The 21,106-nt window shown below is 38.6% G+C and overlaps 1 protein-coding gene across 3 annotated transcripts; it reads left to right on the forward strand.

Moving 5' to 3' along the window:
• Positions 1–1,197: 1,197 nt before the first annotated feature.
• GYG2 (glycogenin 2) lies at positions 1,198–20,025 on the forward strand. 3 transcript variants are annotated; one of them, XM_032679147.1, is made up of 10 exons: positions 1,198–1,289; positions 1,511–1,672; positions 6,957–7,098; positions 8,855–9,029; positions 10,242–10,404; positions 10,940–11,066; positions 11,954–12,176; positions 13,721–13,861; positions 15,525–15,635; positions 17,553–20,025. In XM_032679147.1, exons 1-10 carry the CDS (start codon positions 1,217–1,219, stop codon positions 17,712–17,714), a joined length of 1,479 nt encoding a protein of 492 aa, XP_032535038.1. In that variant the 5' UTR covers positions 1,198–1,216; the 3' UTR covers positions 17,715–20,025. The 3 variants fall into 3 exon arrangements, with proteins under 3 accessions (XP_032535038.1, XP_032535041.1, XP_032535040.1); XM_032679150.1 differs by lacking the exon at positions 1,198–1,289 and having other exon boundaries at positions 1,338–1,672; positions 15,511–15,635; positions 17,553–17,663; XM_032679149.1 differs by lacking the exons at positions 1,198–1,289; positions 15,525–15,635 and having other exon boundaries at positions 1,338–1,672.
• Positions 20,026–21,106: the final 1,081 nt, after the last annotated feature.

The following is a 21,106-nucleotide window of genomic DNA, read 5'->3' on the forward strand; positions in this document are numbered from 1 at the left end:
AATAGAAGCTGGCTGCTGGAACATCAGAACTCGAGCTTGTGTTACTGGCTCCGATATTTAAAATCTATTCTACACTGCATAAAAAGTTGGTGACACACAAGTAAAACAGAAAATCATCTAAATGTAGACATCACTTTAATTACCAAGAAAAAGCTTTTGTGGTCATAAAGTCCCCAAAATGAAATAGATCTGTCCGTGAAATTATCTACAACAGCAATCTTGGTACTGATAAGCATGTTGTTTAGTTGACTTGTCTATATAAACCGATGGCGAACACAGACCCCTGAGAATTTTGTTTCTGTGGGCTAAGCTTGATTTCCTATGTGTTTATGTTCTTCCTTTGTTAAGCACCTCACCACTACTAGAGCAATAATATCCTCTTCTCTAGTGGACCTTTGGGATTCTCTCAGTGTGTGAAAGAACAAATGCTGCAGCTTGGAGCAGCAACAGTGATCTCTTGCAAATTGCTGGAAATAAAGTTTTTTAAAGAGTTGAGTGGTACCATTAGGTATTTTCTTCAGTGGCACACTATCTGAAGTTCTTGACCTTTGTTAAGTAGTTACTGATGTCCACAGCACATGGTGATGCAAAAATACCTCAGCTGAACCATGCCAGCCTAAACTTACCTTGCAGAGAAATTGTGTGGCTGAATTACATGTCATGGTTACATGACTTCTAAGTCAGTGGCAAAAACACGCTGTGTGAATAACTGTGCATTTATTTATGCATTTCTTAAAATATTTATAGCTCTCTGAATAGCACAAGCTCCCTGAAAACATCTACTTATCTGGGTGACAAGTTATCACACTGTGTGTATCTGTAAGGCGGTACAATGGCCCCAGAGAGTTACGGGTAGACTCCCTTAAACTACAGTAAACCCCATGTATCTGGGTGACAGCATGCCACACTGGAGTCACCGTACTTTAAGACCTCGTTCCACACTCTGCCATTTTCACCACCACAGGGTTTCTTGTTTCCCTCCAAGGGCTGCACGGCAGAGTCTCCCACAGCCTGTCTTCCTTCCTCTCCGTTCCTCCACAGCCATATGCGTGGTTGAGGAGGCTCTGTTGCAGCGCCTGAAACCCGGAGCCGCTCAGAGCAGCGCGCCGGGGCCGTGCCGGGCCGTGCTGGCAGAGGAAGAAGGGCGAGGGGAGGGGAGGAGAGGGGAGGAGAGGGCCTCCCCCGGGCGCGGGGTGGGCGCTGCCGCGGGCCGCCAATGGAGCGGGAGCGGGAGCGCCGCGCCCACTGGAGGTGCCGTCGCCGCCGGCGGGCGAGGGCGCCACGGGCAGGTGCGGGGGCCGTGTCGGGGGGTGCGGGGCTCCAGCTCCGGACTGTGCCCTGTTCGGGAGCGGGGCGGCGCGGGGGCGCACGGCAGGGAAGAGGAGCGGGCAAAAGGAGGGTGCCTGTCCTGCAGTACAGCCAGCGCCGGGAACGCGGGCGGGGTGGGTCGTGCCAACACCGCCCCCCCGACGGTTTCTGCCGCTAATGCCGTTTTTCTGCCGCTGCGCAGGAGTCCTTGCGAATGTAATTCACCTGCCGCTGTCTTCAGCAGGAAAGAGGCTAATCCCATTTGGCGATTTAGCGGGCCCGCCGCCAGCAGGTGAGGCGGCGGCAGAGGTGGGCGTCCGGCCCGAGCCGTGCCCGGCTGGCCCGGGGCCTACCAGGATGTCCGGTGAGTACCCCCGGCCGGGCACCGGCGTTCCGCAGCCCCCCTTGCGCTCAGCAGCCCCTCGGGAGGGAAGGGCCGCTCGGCAGCGCAGGCTGGTGCCCCCCGGGGCTTTCGTCCTTCTCACACCCCGATGCGGGCGAGGGTCTCAGCGGTTTCCTTATCAGCGGTGCTTATCATGCTGTGCTGTAATTAGCACCTTCAGATTGAGATTTTAACTGTCTGGGTGCTGGAGCGAAATAGCTGAGCTCCTTTATGTGTTCTGCTTGTACGTACAGGTTGGCCTGCTCGGGTCTCTGTGCGCTTTCCTGGTGGATCCGCAGGGTGACAGCCTGGGGTTGGCTCCCTCAGTCTAAGGCAGATTCAGAGAAACCTTTCTCATGCCTCTTCTTACAAAACAGCGATATTGGTCTTATTCGATTATCCTTAAAGCCGTGAGGTACTGATTTTAGGGATAACCAGATGTGGTGGGTAAAGGTGCTGTTTTGTTTCTTGAACATGCTCTGAAAACCACGGGAAAGGCTGAGCAGCAGCTCCCCCAAAGCTGGGTTTACTGAACAATTTGAAGGATGTCAGGCATTCAGCCTGATGGATCCCAATGTTGCATTTCAGTTTTTATGAGGGTCGTTTACTATTTTGAATAACAAAATTGCAGGCTCTTGAAGCAGAATGTAACATAGTAAAAGCTACAAAGAATTGGAATCAAGTCCTCTTCCAACACAACAGTCATAATCCTGTCTACTAAAATTCGGTATTGTTTTAATAAAAGATAAGAGCAGATCTGCTTTTGGATCAGGCAGAACTTCATTAGGCCAAGAGAAATATTGCATTCCATTGAATATCAATTTATATTGTTATGAAAAGGTCTGTGTAAAGTGTTGCTTATTTATCTTCATTACTAATGTAAATGTTTCTACTACTGGACCCAACTTGAGGAAGCTGTAATTTTTTTACTAGGGCAAGAGTTACCTCTTTGCTGAAAACTCGCATAATAATTTCTGAGGGGGGTCTGACACAGGTTATTGTCTGATAGCATTATTCATTTACCTACTTGTAACGAAATACCTCTCGACCGCTTGTAACATTGTGGGTGTCAGCTGGAGCAGAGGTTTCTGTTCCAAGACGTGGTTGTGCTAGGTCAGAGAAGTGTCAAGGCCTGTTGCTTGCTTTGTCTTTGTGGTAGTCTAACACATTTTCGCTGAGACATGCTTCTGGGGGAGGATTCATAGAGACCTATGTGTGGGAGGGGAGTAACAAAATCATTGTTAGGGAACGTGCTGTGAGCTGGGGCTGTTATGTCATTGTTGCTTGGGATTTCAGAAAGGTGCTTTGGGCTCAGTGGGCACAGGTCCAGACTGTAGCCTGCTCATCCTGCAGGTTGTCTTGGAAGTAGTAGGGGGGAGGTGACAAAAGAGCAACAGATGGTATTGGGGAGGGATTTAAGAAAGCAATTGTGCAATGTTGGTTAGTATGAATGGCAGCACACACCTAACTAACCTGTTGGAGGCGTTTGGCTATTGACTTATCTGCTCTTATTTTTATGCATGAGATGACAACGTGTTATTTAGAATATGCTTGTAGAAAAATCATAACATAGGAGTGTCTGGTCTCCTGTTGCAATTTTGGACTGGGCAGCTTGGTAAATTTGAGTTGTTCCTCTAGGAGCAACAGTTAAAGCACATTTATCCTTTCTCTGTCTATCAGAAGAAATACGAAAATACATTTAAAAAGTTCTGTCTCGTGGATTATGGAAAAAACCTTCCTACCATATTTAAACTTGTCTTGAAGCTGGCAGGTGCATCTGGGTCACTCAGTGGTTGTTATTACCAGTCAGTCCTGATTCTCAAAATGGGTACCTGGTGTTTGTTAATTTCCTTTTCTCTTTTTCTTTGAACATCAAAGTGAGCATTACCTTGTCTGCTTGCTCTGTCCATATTCGAAGTAAGGCTTTTAGATGCCCTAGAGTTGGTTTTCATGCTGGTTAAAGAATTTTGCCTTTGGCAGTGTCTGAGGTACTACTGCCATGAGTAAGTAGCATAAGAAGTTGGCAATCTTTGCTAAAAAAGATGTAACAAGTTCCACATAAGATCACCCTGACTGTAGTGATTCATATACTTTTGTTTTCTTTTCTGTGTGGCTATGTGTAGCTTCAGGTTCTAAAATAACAAACCAAGTTACTTTCTTGAAAATCCTTGTTTCGTTTGAAGAAACTATTGACAGGTAATAAAACTGAGAAGCCACTACTGATGATAATGATTTCTTAATTTGCATCATCATATGCTGTGTAGCAATCCATATAAGAGAAATGAGCAGATTTATAAATTCATATGATAGGGTTTTAATAGGATTCTAATCATACACTTACTTTTCTCATAATTCTCTGATAGTGATATTAGCAATAAGGATCCACAACTTGAAAACAATTTGCTTGAAAACTTAATATTCTTCACACTAGATGTTGTCCATAAAAACCCCTACTGTCATTCAGCACAAAGAATTGGAAGTTATGCATAGTGGTGTTCTTGACAATTTAAAAAAAACCCAATGGCAATAAATTCTAAATACTCACACCTTTGGATTTCAAAAAAAGATCAAATCTTCTTTTGCAGCTTAAAGTCAGCAAGTGAAACCCTATGTACATTAGAATTAATGCAGCATTGTCCTGATTTCAGTTAAATGGGGACAGTTTACTTTCATAAGTTTATATGAAAACATGATCCTTAGTTTTCGGTAATAAAAATAAAATGTTTACTTGTGAGGACAGTATTCCAAGGAAATTTATAAATAAGGCAAGTCAAGTGACACTTTTTCCTTGAAAGCAGGGGTTAGATGAAAGAAGAAGTAATGATAAAATATTTTGATTTTAAACCCCCTATGGTTCCTTAATGGGTTAGTGATGCCCCTGTAGGATTTTAAAATAGCTAGAACATGCTTCTCTCTTTGCACCAGAAATATTTTAATGTAGAATTGTTTCAGCCAATAGTTTGATTATCTGTTTAATTAATCATTCACTGTATTAAGAAGGCCATAACATGTATCCCATATCTGATTCTCAAAACAGACACTTGGTTTCTTTGTGAGGTATCAGAAAGGCTTCCTTAGAAGCAGTATTTGTTTGGCAGTTTACTTCCTTGTGGTTATGACCACAGCTTTTGCTCCAGAGGTACAGGGCATGAAAGCATGTCTAGGATGTGGTAATTTGCCATACCAGCTTCCTGAACTATTTGATGATTAGCTTGTGTGGTTTTATATGTATTACTTAAGTAGAGATTCAGTTTCTGTAGCTAAAAGTATTTGCAAAAGCAATGCAAAGATTGTGTTCAGCTTCGTGGTTGTTATTTAAAACCGTATTTTAAGATTTAAACTCCCACTCATTTCACAGCTTGCTTTTTGTATTAACCTACCTCCCACATTCCTCTCAGTAGTTGTTTTATTACCTTTCTTTGGCTGAAGATGCTTGCTGCCCAACACAAAAGGGCTTTTCTTTGTTGACTTTTTGTCTTTTCAGAGTAATTTTATTGTTTAAGTAGCCTTCAGTGTCTTTTTGGTTTATATTGATTTTTATGGATGCTTATATTTATTCCTTTAACCTTTTGGAAAATTGCAGTAGGAGCAGTTTACTTGCACAACTGTCCTTTTAAAGTAACTCCCCATTCATTGTTTTCTGGAACACCCATAACTTGTTTGAGCTGTTACAATAACAGGAGTTTTGAAAGCTCATTTTTTCATTTGCTTCTTCTGGAAATTGTCATTAGAAATATTATTGGAGTTTACTTAGCTGTGAGTTCTGCAAACTATTTTAAATTTGGGTGGGTGATTCAGGCTTTTTGGCCAAGTTTGACACTACGAGGATTCTCCTAAGGTGCAGAGATGTGTTGCAATGTCAGCAAACATAACGTATATAATGCTTGATTTGAATTCGGGTCTGGCTGGAGATGAGTGAGAGGTAGGGGCAAAAAGGGGGGAGCAAAGACAACACACCAGTGAGTCTGTGCTTTGCTCTAGATTTGGAGGACATGAAAAATGAAAATACTTAGTGTCTGAGAGCTTAATACTCACAAGCACCAACCATACTTTAGTGCATACCTTGATGTTACGCTAGAGGTTTGAGCTCATTAATTTTGGCAGCCTTTGGCTGAGGCAGCCATGAGGTCATTTTTTGGGTTCTCTGCAACTAGTTCTCTGAGATTCTTTCCTAGTGTCTCTCACAGACCCTGGAAACTGTATGACAGGGGTTTTATGTTGCTATTGTTTGGTTGTTTTGATTTATTTAACATAATTGCTTGTGCCTTAGGATGACAGTGGTTTTAAACAAGTATTTCAGTGCAAGTGTTTATGAAACTCTGTAGAGCTCAGTGGAATTCCCCTCATCTGTGTGACCTGCTTGTCTTGTTCTGGTTAATTTTGCAGCCTAGAATGCTGAGGTCATCCTTCTGCTCCAAGAAGGCTGTTCACCTTGCTGAGTCATTGGTTCTGGCTCATCCCAGGAGAACTCTGATAGTGGTGGTTCTGTCAGAGGGCAGAGCTGAAGAAGCAGCCCCTAATGATACTGCCACAGGCCTGGTATCTCTACAAAATACATTATGTCTCCTGTTGTGCAGAAGTGTATCTTTCCTTCTTTTTTTAATTGTAACTTTTTTCCCATGTGTTTCTTGACAATGGGGAACACTCCCATTTTTCTTGGTGTTACTTGAGGTAAGGATCCTCAGCTTCTGGGAGGTGTACCAATCTTGGTAGCAATTCCTCTGCACTTGCTCAGCCAGCACCAGTTACTCCAGTACAAAGAGGACAGAGCAAAGAATAATGTCTGTTAGTGATGTTATGGAAAGAAGAATATTTCTGGCTAGTACTCAACATCTTGTTCTTTTCCTTAGCTTTTGGCACTCTATAAACAGGAACGTTTTCCTTTTTGGTTGTATTATATTATGTTAGATAAATCTCAAACCTAAATATTTACAATTTTGGCTTTTCTTGGTTGACATTATGTTTAGACAATAAAGACTTAGAGAATTATTTGTTTAAGGCTAGTCCAAAAACTTCATACCTGTCATTATGTAAATCAGGTGATCAAAAATAACACAATTGAGAAACATACATAGTGCAGTCACGCTCACTGGATTTTCTATTCGACTGTGTCTTCTGGGGGGAGTTTGGAAGAGAAAAGAGTTTATCACAGAAACTGCAGGTTGTTATAAAGCCATAGCCTGTTGTTTAGCTAGAGGAGGAGGGAATCTGCCAAAACAGCTTATGTTAGAGCTGTAAAGTGAACCTTCTGAATGTTTGCTTGCAGTAACAGATCAAGCCTTTGTGACCCTTGCTGCCGATGATGTGTACTGTCAAGGCGCTCTGGTTCTCGGACAGTCATTGAGGAACCATAAGACATCTAGAAAATTGACAGTTCTAATTACACCAGAGATTTCCAGTGGGATGAGGTAAGTATTCATGTATTTTTGGAGATTTGATATTATGGAAGAACAAACAACAGCATCAAAGATTTTAGTAGGCTTCCCTGTTGGCTAGTGATTTCTGACAGGAGTCCCAAATAACATCCATGATAAGATTTCAAGCATAATAAGAATTCACTTACAGGAGTAGAGCTTGTGGCTAGAAGTTGTCTTAAGCCCATAATTGAGAACTTAAGCTGAAAATTTTGGAACTAAGGTTCAAGTGTCATGCTTTTGAGCTGAAATAAAGGCACTGCTGTTGGTTTGTTGTTTTGGTTTGTTGTTCCCCCTCCCCCCCAAGTGTTTCTCTTTTAGAAAGAGCAAGATATTAACCACCTGTAACATCAGAACTCTCTAAAAACCTAAGGGGCTAGGCTTCAGATGAGTAATCTTAAAATATTGGTGCACAGCTATCATGATGAGAAATTAATTTCTTCTTGCTTCTTTTTTTCAAAATCACTTTCCTGTTTGGGTTATGTTTCTATAGCACTACAGAATTGTATTTACACCAATCTGATTAGGTCTGTCGAACTCAAACCCTGTTATTTGGAGGACTGTGTCACTTGTTAAAAGGAACATGCTGTGCCATAGCTACTTAAGCTCTTAGTTCTGTTATGGCTTAGGCAGTGTGCAAGCTCTTGATTTCTGTATGCCATGTGAATATATTTGCAAGGCATCTGGCTCAAGGAACATGTTTTCACATTTTTCTGTGACTGGATGCACAAAAATCTGTTTTTACAGACTTTTTAATGTATGGATTTTGTTATGTCAGAACACTGTCACCTTACTGAGGGAATACTGTATCCGTTTGACACATGGGTCAATACTAAATCCCCAGGGTTTTTTTCATCCCCATTCAGTGGGAAGAAAAACCTTTATAATATATATTTTTAATCAAAGATAGCATTTTTTTAAAAAGTACATCCCTGAACTATCCTTCTAAAAATCTGTACCCACTCTTAGATCTTTCTCGGTTGACTCCTGTCCCTTGAAGATCAGGCCAGCAAAAGCTAATGTCCCTGAAATCTAGATTTCAAACAGCACAGGCTTTTCTCTTTCTGTGTTCGTGTGATATCCAGGACTTTGCAGTTAATAGTGTAATGCAAATAAATAACCTGTGTTTAAAAGACTTTTTTTCTTGTTGGAAAATTGCCTACTTCAGTGTTACCTATAAAATTCCCATGAAAGACATGCATAGAAAAAAAGTGTCTTCCTAAAAGTCTCATTTGAGATGATTTGTAGTAATGAGCAAGTATATATTGTCTGTTTGAAAATGCGTAGTTTTGAAACTGTGTTTACTTGGGCATAATAGGTGCAAATGACTGTGCTGGCAGTGCATGTCTTATCCTGTTCAATGGAGAAAGAACAAAGTATGATCCTGTTCTTTAGAATCAATTGTGCAGGATGAAAGCTGCTTTAATTTCTGTTTGTGTTTATACAGGAGACCAAATGACTTAAATAAGGATTGTTTTCTCCTTCATACAGCAGCTGTTGCTTTTGAGATGTGCTGGCCCCCACAGTGGAAGAGGCAATGAATGGTTTGTGGTCTGACTGATAGCTGTCGCTTCAGCAGACTATTTGCAAGGACTTTGCACTTCTGACTTCTTATTCTAACCAATCAATCTAGCCTTGGTTATTGGCATAATTAACATCGTGCTGTGTGTCACTGTTTTCATACCTGAAGTGAACTCTGATGAACTTAGGTCTAAGTGCCCTTCTTTCTCTCCACTGCTCACTCTGGTAGGTCAGTCCTCCGCAGTGTATTTGATGAAGTAATCCAGGTGGATGTGCTTGACAGTGCTGACTCAGTCCATTTGGCTCTAATGCAGAGGCCAGAACTGGGTGTAACCTTTACTAAGCTTCATTGTTGGACTCTTACTCAATTCAGCAAATGTGTGTTCATGGATGCAGACACTTTGGTGAGTAGAGTGGGAGCTGTGGAAACATTTGGGTCTGTCTCCTCAGTGTGGGATAATTCCTTGTCAGGCAGCCTATTGGCCTATGAAGTGACCAGATTTGCTGCTCACAGTTTTACTGGCTGCATAAAAATAAATTAGTTCTTAGGGAAAGTAGCCTCAGGATTGTCCTCAAAAGAGATCACAAACTCACTCTGTGCACAGAGGCTTCTGATAGATGTTTAAAATAGATCTCTCTCATATACTTTTGTTTCTAAGTATTCTGATCAGGAAGGCAGGCTGGTTTTAAAATGGAAAAAAAAATTTCCCAGAAACATTAATTACTTTTTTTCTTAAAGCTTTTAGAAGTATAGAGATAAAAAATGGCCATAATTTTGACACAGACAATCATGTCAACCTTCCCTTGCACTTTCACTGCTCACTTTGAAAGTCTGGGATACATTTTAATTTAGTAGAATAGTATTTGAATCAGAAATCAAATTAAGTTGTTATTCTTCTTGAGGAGAGAGGCTTATGATTTCCTGATTTACATTAAAGTTTAAGGAGGAAGGCAAATTTTTGTCTTTGTTTTAAATTCAATTAAGTAATCTTTCTCCTAAAAATATTTTCTTCTGGTTTTCACTGTTATAGGTGGGGTCTTGACTTTCAGTGACTGCACAGCTGTCTTTCCATCAACTTTAAATGTGATCTGGGCCTTAACCTGATTGATTTTCTCACTTCTGTGTGAAGTTTAAAAAACAAAGAACTTAACTTACATTAGAAAACTGGTAGCAAGATACGTTTTTTCTACTACCCCTTTAGTCAGTCTGTTGCTAGCCCAAATTATTTAGATTCACAGTTTTCATTCAGGTCTGTTGCAGTTACTGAGAATAATGAACTATGAAAGGTGAGCTAAGAGAGAAGGAAACTGTATTTTCAGAGTATGTTATAATATTTAAAAGGACCTTCTAGATGGTCTCCAAGGTTCATGAAATAATATCACAGGCTCTGCGCTTTTATCAGAGAAATCTTGGAGAACCACAGTCAGTGTTGCCTTATTATATTAAAAATATGGGTTCTGACCCCTAGCGTAATTTACATTGCCAATACTTTTATGCCCTGCAAGCCATATACTAGACCAAACTAGCAATTTACTGCATTGGTACTAATTTAGCAATTCATGTTTTAGATAAACATTTCTTCTAACATTTTCTTTCTTTTCCTACTCTCTCTAAGGTGCTTTGCAATGTTGATGAATTGTTTGATCGAGAAGAGTTTTCAGCAGCTCCCGATTCTGGCTGGCCTGACTGCTTTAATAGTGGAGTATTTGTGTTCCGTCCCTCTTTGAAAACTTACAACCTACTGCTCCGGTTTGCTGCTGAACATGGCAGCTTTGATGGTAAGGGGCAAGGCATAAGGAATGAAGTGCAAGTCACAGTTTCCATGCTATCAGGCAGAAAAGAGGAAAGCAGGAGTTCTCTGTGCTTTATGTAATTCTGCCCCACAAAGAATTAAAGGTGCAAAACTTTGCCTCTTATGCTGTATTTAAGACCTGTTGATTTAATGTGGACTGTGCTTCCCAGAAAAGGGCAATGAAGGGACATTGGATCTGAATCTTGCTCAGTAAGTTTTAATTTTGCTGTCTGGCTTAGGAGAGAGAAATACAGCTGATCTTCAGTCTTCTGCTCTGAGGGAGACCAAACCCTACTCCTTTCTTCATATATTACAATAGAACTTCATTTGCACTGAACTTGCATCGGAGTGAATCAGGTATTATTCACTTGTACCTGCTCACATGGCCATATTTTCAAGCCCAAGTTGCTGTCCCACGAACACACCAGTCTCATTCCCATGCTTGGATGTGAAATTTTGATATAAATTTGCGTGTACACATAATACGTAATTCTGGTAATACTGTTTTATGTATTCTTTAGGAGGTGATCAAGGATTGTTGAATAGCTTCTTCAGCAACTGGGCAACAGCAGATATTGGCAAACACTTACCTTTCCTCTATAACTTAAGCAGCAGTGCTGTATACACCTATGTTCCTGCTTTCAATCAGTAAGTAGTAACACTTCTGACTGACTGTAAACCTCTGTAATTTGTTAACAAACATCCTTCTGTAAGAGAGTAATAGTGGTATATTCTGTTGATGATAAATTACAGTAGTAACAAATGATCTTACGTAAAAGCCAGGCAATAGAAGCTTAAATGCAATATGAATGTCTTGCATCTGGACACAGGGAGAGTCCCAGAGTTCTCTACACTGTCTCATGTTCTTTCGGAGAAGCTTCTTTCATGTTTGAAAAGATGTAATTACTTTGGCATTAGGTTCTGACAGCTCTACTTTTAAACTTGTTCCTTTTATTTCGAGTAATTTCTATGAGAAACAGTTGGAGTTGTTGTTTAAATTTTTTGAACCACTTCTTAGGTTCTTCTGTGAAACAAAATTTGTGCTACTAATTATATGAATTAAGATAATGCAGTTGAAAAATTTTCAGGTAAAAAGAAAGTTGGATTTAAGGTGTTATGAATTTCTGTTCCAGTTGCACAATACACTCTTACTGAGAGGTGAAATCAGGTCAATATAATTAGTAGTAATTTTTAATATGAAGTCAGTAATAACCAATTATGTTGATTTAATATTTGAAGTGGTATTTGTTTGTGAACAGAGCATGCAGGAGGACTGGAAATGGTACTGCATGAGCCTCTCAGTTTCCTTCATGAGCTTTTCTACTAGAATGAGCAGCTGGAAGCAAATGGCACTGCAACATTTTGTATTTTAAATGAGATGACTTAAACTAATAAGATAGAAAAAAATTAAAATATATACTCATCTTGAATGTGTTACTGCTGCAAAATGTCCAATTATCTCACCTGTGAGAGTGTGTTTCTTTAGGAGTTTATATATGCTAAAAAAATATTTAATGTATGTTTGATCTCTACAGTTTTGGTAGAGATGCCAAAGTTGTTCACTTCTTGGGAGCGACAAAGCCCTGGAACTACAAATACAACCTTCAGACAAAGAGAGTTATGCAGGATGACACAACCTCTGGATCTTTTCATCAACTGTCATTTCTTGCCCTCTGGTGGAATATATACAGTGCCAGTATACTGCCTTTGTTAGAAAAACTTCAAAAGGTGGAAGAATCAGAATCCAAGGAATGCAAGGTAACTGATAAGGAGTTAGTTGGAATATGTTGAAATCAAAACCAAGAATTCTGAAAATTTTATGTTTGTTAGAGGAAGAAATTACATGATGTGGTGGGCTAATCCGTGAAGAAAAGAAGACACACACACACACACACGAACAGAGTGATGAGACAAGAGGTGTCTGCTGCTTCAGAGCAGCAGGCAGGCTTTATGGAGCTCACTGGCCCCTACTTTCCCACAGACATAATGTAAATATATTTTCACAAAAACACCTAGGAATTTAACACCTGCACACAATCAACAACCTCGTCCTTGTACTGTTATCCTTTTCTAGATAACTCCCTAAAACTCAAGGCTGTGTCCATGGGAATGTTTAATTAGCCTCACTGTTCTTCGTGGGAAAGGCCTCACACCCTGCAATATTTCAAGCTCCTCAAGTTTCAGGGGTCCTGGGGGCTTCGTGGACCTGCCACTTCCCCCCACACCCCGGTACCAAAACCTTGCCGTGTAATCCCAGTACAGGTGGTCTGTTCATTGGTAGTAGCACTGATTACTTGTAGAAGCATCCAAGGTAGAAGTTTGGAAAGCCAACAGTACTAAAAACCCCTCCTAAAGATTTACCGCAGCCCTCTTCTTAATTTATAAAACGTTTTTATGGGAATGTATGTGCATAGATTCTGCAAATTAAAGACAAATTAGCTGAAGAAGGTGATAATCTGGCTCTGAAACAAACAGACTTTTGTTTTTCTTGAAGCTAAGTTGATATAGACCATCAAACTAATCCTTGAATTATAATAAAATTTCACCTTTTCAGAACTGCATTATAAGTTGTTTCATGATGGTCATAACAAATAAATCAGAATTGCAAAAGCGGAGTTAATTACACTTAGGATGTTATACACAGTACTCGTATGTCACGAAACATTTACTGATCTCTATGCTATTTTTCTTCTTTGGAGAAAATGCAGAAATCTATGCTTTTCATGAATAGAATAAAAAAACCTGTTGATAAATAGATGATTTCTTTGGGACCAGCAGCATAAAGTAATGTATAGAAGTACAATTTTTAATTTTGTTTCCAGACATGACAAATTAGATCACATTTATGCATATGTAAATATTTCTTAATTTTTTGTAATGTTAAATTATTACCATCCTTGAACTAATTGCATAGTCCCATAGGATCAGTTGAACAATTACCACCAGGGAATAATTTGGTTTGTTAACATCATGACAAATTGGAAGGCAGAGCAAGGGTATTTTTTGATCTTATATTTTAACATGCTTTATTTTTAAGACATTGTGCATTAAAGAAATACTTTAGGTATGGTAACATGAAGGTGGAAATACCTGTTAGATTTACCTCCTGATTATGCTAGCATGCTCATGAGTGCAAAAATCTAAACTGCAACGTGCTCTGAATCTAGGACTGCCCACTTTTTTTTGCATTAACTTATTCCTTTCATGCTGAAATCCCTCTAAGGAAGTGCAGCTGTTGTAAATAAGATATTACTTTTCTGAAAAATTGTATTTTAGTGGTGTGATGTTCTTGTTTTTGTTAGCACACTTTCAATGGAGTTGAAATTACAGTGAAGAAGGTCAGTCCTTATGTGGCCAATTCGCAGCAAATCCCTGAGCTTCCAGAGCAGGCAAATGAAATAAATCCCACAGGGTGTTCACCTGAGGAACTCACTTTTGAAGCTGTAAGTATGTTGTATATTACTATTTGCACTAACAAAGTAAAATTATATACTAAAAGGAGATTCTTTCATTATGCTTCTGATCTGGGAGATTTTATCTTCAATTTAGCTGTAGCTCTTGAATGTTCTTGCTGGCATCAAAAATAGTCTAAAGGATATTTATTTTTTTTAATCTTAAGTCATGCATGCTTGAGGTGTCTGGAGGTTGAAAGAGTTTGCATTGTATTTTAGGAAGAGGTTACTTATTCAAAGTTGTTAGGTACTTAATAAAATGTAATATAAAAAATCTGTTACCAAAGTAATATTTTGAATATTAATAGTCTTGTGAATTAATATGTTTAAAACTAGAATCCTTTCTATCACTCCTGTGTAGAACTTTTTTTTCCCCTCAAGTGTTGATCCAGAAAACTGTTCCCAAAATGCCTGTGAATTGGGCAACAAGGAGAGTCTTGAAAGAATCCACTAATGAACATTTCAGTCTTCCTGTCTTTTGTCACTTTTCTTGTATTTGGGTATTTCTGTTGCACCAGGTCCCCTTATTGTATGCAGGAATTAAGTTGGACATAATAACAGAATGCTTCTGCAGGTATAAGTCATTACACCTTGTCTGATAAACCGTGCTGTGCAAGGTACAATTGGGAGAAAATAAAATTAGTGTTCTAATGTCATCTGCTATTGTAACTTGTGGACTGCTCTCTAGTAAGATGAAGACAACTTTTAATATGTTCAGTGCTTCATCTCTTTAGACTATAGTTACTCCATAAAGTAAAACTGTAGTCTCCCTTTCCCTTTTCAGGGGCTTAAGGAAAATTGTGAGCCTTCCAGCTCTATAACTTTAAAATAATTTATTTGCAAAGAATGTATTTTCTTGTGTGCCTCATGCATCTGACTCCATTGGGAAAGCTCAAACCAAATAGGAACACATTATCAAGGTGTTTGGGGTAAAAAAAATTATAATGTTCACTTAAAGTAGTTTCATTAAAATTTAAATTTCTATTATTATTTCAATTACTAGGATTGTTTATCAGAAGACCATATTAATTAGAAAGAAATAGCCTGATTCTCTTCTTAATTAGGAATACCATCATTCCACTTTTTGTTGCTTTGCTTCAGTAGTCTTGTGGGATTGTTTTTGGGGAAAAGATTTCAGAATGGGGTCTGCCTACTCATTTATGTTTCAGTATTTGTCAAAGGCAAATATTTGGGACAATATTTTTTGGGCAATCTATTTTGCCTCTGTTTTGGAATACATTGTTCTGTTCTTTTTTCATACATATAAAAAGCTTATGCATCATAGAGGAAACTGTTACCGTAAAATGAGATTTTTCTTGTTGAGGTTTGACCTCAATAATGGTAGGTGTCTACTGTAAGCTCACTTCCGAGGCTGTATCTGTAGTCACTGAAGAATGACAGACACTTTTAACCTACCTTAGGATGAGATGAACTGCCCTATGGAGGTATTTGTCCTAGATTAATTACAGTAAGAATTTTGATTCAATGCCATTTTGATAGCTTAAGCTAGGTGAGATGAATTTTGTCCTTGGTCATAATGTGCTTCCTTGCTTTTCCTCCCATCACTACTTTCCCCTACCCCAAGACTGAAAGCTATTGTATTGTATGAATAAAAAAATATTCTCCTAATAAAACCTCAGTGGCTGTATTTTAGCAACCTGTTTATGAAGTTGAACCAAGCGATTCTAGCGTCCATCTCTCTGAGCCTGACAGACCTTCAGAACAACCTGTGTCCCATCCTGCATTTCAGGAAACCTCAGAACTGGTACATGTAGCTTTGTGCATTGTACATCTGTTGGTGATTGCATGCATGTCTTAGCTGCCAACATAATTTTTGGGAAATCTCAACTAGTTATGATACAATGTGCAAATAAATTCTTTAATCTTTTAGCTATGTAATTTCTTAACTGCTTCCAATACTGGGGTATGATCCCTTTCTAGTGTTCTTTTCAAAACTTGGAGTTTTTAAATGGGTATTTTGTGTGCTAACCCCCAAGTAATCAATGCATGGTGTTAATTTTAGTTGTCCAGTACTAATACAAGCAAAACTGGTTTTTTTGTTTGTTTGTTCTGTTTTGTTTGATTGTGGGTTTTTTTGTTTGTTTGTTTGTTGGGTTTTTTTTATCTGCTGAAGTGATATTTCCAAGCAAGTGGAAAGGGAATCTACAGTAGCCTGACAGACTAGGCTTTCCTTTGTGATCTTGCACTGCATTTATGGGCACTTGCACATGCGTGTGGTGTGAGAATAGGAACAGACTTGGTGTTGATGGCCTTGACAGGGTGTCAAGGCCTTGTAAGGTACACAACACAGCCATTTTCCTAATGAGGCCTTTTGTGTGATTGCGAAGCACTGTGGTGAAATACTTTAAGACTGAGAAAAACACCTGTAGCTCCCCTGCAGCCAGAGGTGTTTGGGTCCTGGCTAAAATTCTTCATTTCTAAAAACATGATTCCAGTCTTCTTGTTAATTGCATCCAGAGCTGTTGATAAGACTTGCTAATGACAAAGAAAGGAATCTTCATGCATTATTGCTGCTCAAAAATTAAATACGAATGCGTATTGCGTGTTTGCATATATAGGGAGCAAGCATGCTCTTCAGAGTATATAGTCATGTTTAGAGTGATGTTGGTTGCAGGTGGGGATGCATACGGAAGGATGCAGTACCCAAGCACATAGTGTCATGTTGGCTGTTTGAAATACCTTACCTTGTCTTGCACAAGTCCTGTGCCTTGTCTGGCCAAAACTGGCAGATATAATGGATATTCCAGGGCATTTAGACAGTTTAAGCCACTAATTCCTGCCCATTAAGTTCTGTTCTGAAACACTTGTATATTGAATTTGTGAGGGCTTCAGTAGAAGGTCATTCTAATTGATTTCAATTTTGTTTATAACATGAGATGAGTTGATTGCCTTTAAGCCTCTTCGAGTAGTACTGAAAGCAGGTTTTCAGTGGCTGCCTTGATTAGTCCTTGTTATATTTCACCTTTATTACAGATCATAATTGTTGGGATGTTCCCTTTTTACTGGCATTGGTCAAGCATGGACACAATTTATCTTTTATGTGGTTGAAATTATTGCTAATAATGTCTTGCATTTGTGCACCTATGATAATTGTGAATTCCGGTTCAAGGTCAAGTTTTGGACTCTCATTCAAAATGAATTAGCTACTGGTATAAAGAATAGTGTCAATCTTTTGAATTAATTTGTGCGAGCCATGTGTCTCACATCTGCTAAATAATACTGATCTCACTGGTGTTCAGATAAAACAAATGACCAAAAATTCTAGAAATGTATGTTCACATGAAAGCCTACTGAAAACAAGATTTGCACAGATAAATGGTTACACTTTATTGTAGGAGTTATTCTACTCTAAACAGGCCATTTTTGCAAATTTTTTATTGTGTTGTTGCTGAATATACCAAGGTTTGAGTAAAGATCAATAGAATAAGTGTTTGGTATGTTCAAAGATGCTATGGGAAGTAGTAAAAGCGTGGGAAAATGATCATTATCAAAATGAAAATTATCAAAACAGGAATGGAGGAATGGATGTTTGAATAGTTTGTTTTATTGTTTGAACTGGGAGTGTACAATGCAGAAGTTTGACAATTAAGGCTTAACATCACAACACTGAAATGAGAACAACTAAATGACTGTTCTCCCACTGTTCTGCTTCTTCCCACAGAATGAGGTTGCAGATTCTGTTTCAGAGCTGTCTATTCACCTTAAACCAGCAAAACCAATTCCAGAAGATGAGCGGAGAAAATGGGAGGAAGGGCGCATGGACTATATGGGGAAAGATGCTTTTGAACATATCAAAAAGAAATTGGATGCATTTTTACATTAAGATAGAGTGTACTGTAAAGACCATCATGATATATGTATCTTCTATAAACGCAGTTCTTGAATACTTGGCTATATTAACAGTTTACCTGATGCCAGAGGTTATTATGGATCCTCATAGAATCTTGGAGGAGATCAACAGATACAGACTCTTTTCTTTTTTTTTTTAACTTTTAAGTGTGCCTCATCTTTATTGTTACTTATGTCTCATCTTCGTTGTCCTCCAACAGTGCCTTCTAAAGAATAATGAATGGTACGCTCTGAGTATGATCTCTCATGTATTTATCACTCTTCTCTGTTCCTCCCATTGCATTCTGCAGAAACAGTCATGAGTGGGAAACATGATAGAAAATGAGATTATTTTGGAAGTTGAGTTTATTTCCCAGACTGAGATTATTCCTGAAGTACTTATAAAAGACACTATAAAGCTATTTAAATAAAAAACTTGTTCCAGAAACGAAATTAATGCTTTCAAGGGCAACCATGATGTAGACTTCAATATGAGAAAACAGTGAGGAGATGAAATCCTGTCCTCATTGGAGTCTGCAACAAAACTTTTTAATTTAAATATGATTAAGATTAGAGGAACTTTAGACTTCATCTGAGATCTCTAGTGGATGTTCTGTGTTTGTCTGTTTATAGGAAGATGCTCAGCTTTATAACTAGTGTAAGGAAGAGTGGTTTAAAACTCTTAAGACAGACTGGTAATGTATGTTAACCTTTTATATTGTTGCTATAGGATACTGTTGCTTTTTAAAAGATTGTTAGCTTTACTTGCATATTCTGAGTTGTGTAGTCAGAGGAAGAAATGCGGATGGTATGGTGTAAACCTTCCGGTGCTTTATATAAATTCGTTTACAATACTTCAAACTGCAGCTGATAAAGGCTTTCTTCTCACTCAGGATGATAGCCCCATATTACAGGCAATTTGAATGCAACTGAAAATACAATTGGCACTTGTTTTAGTAAACAGGCCCTTTGAAGATATTTTAAACAATAGCTGTGTGTGGGAACCAATAAATCTGTGAGGGTTGTTCCAGAAAAAAATCTACTGATGAGACTCCATTTTATTAAGAATACTTATGGGGGATTGTTTTGTGAATTTGGGTATTTAAATTTGACTTATCTCAACGAGTTTGCCTTAACAAACAAGAAAAAGTACTTTCTTTCAAAGTAAACAACTTTGAAAGAAAGGATCTTGACAGTCATGCTAATATGATAACAGGTTTCACACAGTTATCTGTAACCTCAATAATCTTACTCAATATTAGAATAAAAATTCTGCAGTGATGATGCAGGACTTGAAACATTTTGGTCTTAATATGTCACCAATTTTGGTAGAGATATACATAATGAAATAACTTGGGAATTCTGTTTCAAAATGCTGTTACATTATGCATAAAAGGGATCACCATAGGTGTTAGTGGAGGAAAAAAAAGCAGGATAGGAGGGAAGAAGAAATTTTTATTTCTTTTTCCTCCATCAAAAGGATGTGAGGGTGGGGCAGAGAATACTTGCGCAAATTGGGAAATTAACGAAAGAAATTAAAAGTCCTTTAAAACAAGAAAAACATATTTTTGAGTATCTTAGAATTACTTTCTAATATTCACAATAGTGGACTTGCTTTTACTTTTGTAGGATTTTTCTGATTTTTGTCTAGTTCTCATTTATTCTAAGCACTCTTAAAGAGTGAAACTCATTGGTGTGTCTTCTGTGTATAAGCTTCTAGGTTAAGTTAGATGTTTTAGGGTCAACAGAGAAGTGGGGAAGAATCATCTCCCTTTGACTAACCTGGGGACCCTTGATAGCCTGTGTCTTTCTGGGTAGGTGACCTTCACATGTTAGCACAGGTAGGTGCATTCTACCTCTTGGTGCTGTGGCCCAGTGCAGCGCTGCGTGGAGATGGCAGCAGCTGCAGTGTCCTCTTACTCACATGGCATTTGATCTGCTGATTAGCCCTGTTTCTTTGTGATCCTTGTGCACTTCTGAGAAAGTTCTCTGTTTTAAAAGCATTGTTGCTAACATAATTCAAACAGGTTTTGAAGACTATAAAACTAGTCATCAATGTGAACTCATGCTTCGGGGAGGTGTACTTTTTACAGTAACAACTAGGTCTTAATTAATTAGATTATGAGAGAAAAATTACTGATGTGAAATCTGTAACTGAAAGGTTTTTTATATAGGTTTATGAGTGTAGTAGAAGGAGCTGTGATTGGACACGTCAAACAGTCAGTATGTAAAATGGTACTGTGTGGCTTATACAATGTTTTGCAAAGAATGTACATTAATGTAATGGAAATAAAAGAAATGGAAAAGACATATGAAGTCATGTACTTATCAGATGATACAGAGTTGCAGGTTGTTTACACTGTGCCAGGGATTATTATTTGTGACTGACTAGTTACTTTAATTATTTTTTAATTTTATTTAATTGCTTTTGAGAAATTTAGCATTACCTGCTGAGCAGAATTAAAAGGTTAGACTTATAATTATTTCTACAGACATACATAATTACAATGTTTAGGATCTCTTGAATTAGCACAACATTATTTTGTTTATTGTATTTCATGGAAAAGTGTAGCTGTTAAAGGCCCTGCCCAAGTTTTTTACATCTTGTCTTCATATAAAAAAAAAGTTGAACTAATTACACATAGTGTAGTGTTGTAGTGGCTTCTAGTACAGAACTGTTGTCACCAATGTGTGAGAAGGGAAAATCTTGTATGTGACTCCAGAATTTGCAAGTGCTATGCTTCAGGCAGCATCCTGTGCTTTTATGGACATCATCCTGAAATCCTGGGACCACAGGCAGGTCTGAGGGGTGTTATGGGCTGCATGCTGCCATCAGCCACAGAGCTGAGGTTTCCTACATTGAAACACGACTTGGGGAGAAAAAACTTACCAAGCTTTACCTGGAATTTTCCCACATTAAACTGTGGTATAGCCCCAAGTATTTTTAGGATGAAGAAAGTTAAGAAGTGTAGGCTATTGCTGTGTGGCAGACAGTATTTAAAGAGGACAGCTTGTGTTTAAAACAAAACAAAACTACTTCTGTCATGTGCTTGGAGTTATTCATAGCCTGATTTAGAGGGTAATTTTATTTGCCATACAACAATTTTATTGGGTGCTCTTCATGTATAAACAGGAGATAAACAGATGTTTTTCTGAAGCTGGTATTCGAAAAAATGCTTAGTTGTTTCATTTTGGTTTTTTTTTCACCTTGATTTTTCTGTCCATGAACGGGAGGCTGGATTAGTAGCAGATGGCGATATATGTTTGTGTGCTCCTGTAAATATATAGTTGTTCAGCAGCAGCAAGTCTGCAGCATGCCTACTTATTCCTTAATGGATGTGATTCTGTTGCTTTCCTAATCTAAACTGTTTTGATTCCTATGACTTT

Source organism: Chiroxiphia lanceolata, chromosome 2 (genome assembly GCF_009829145.1).
Source record: "Chiroxiphia lanceolata isolate bChiLan1 chromosome 2, bChiLan1.pri, whole genome shotgun sequence".
NCBI lineage: Eukaryota > Metazoa > Chordata > Aves > Passeriformes > Pipridae > Chiroxiphia > Chiroxiphia lanceolata.

Coding starts and splice junctions, on each gene's coding strand:
- GYG2 (XM_032679147.1), top strand. CDS start 1,217: ATGGAGCGGGAGCGGGAGCGCCGCGCCCACTGGAGGTGCCGTCGCCGC. Junction 7,099..8,854: donor GAGATTTCCAGTGGGATGAG/GTAAGTATTCAT, acceptor TCACTCTGGTAG/GTCAGTCCTCCGCAGTGTAT. Junction 12,177..13,720: donor CAGAATCCAAGGAATGCAAG/GTAACTGATAAG, acceptor TGTTTTTGTTAG/CACACTTTCAATGGAGTTGA.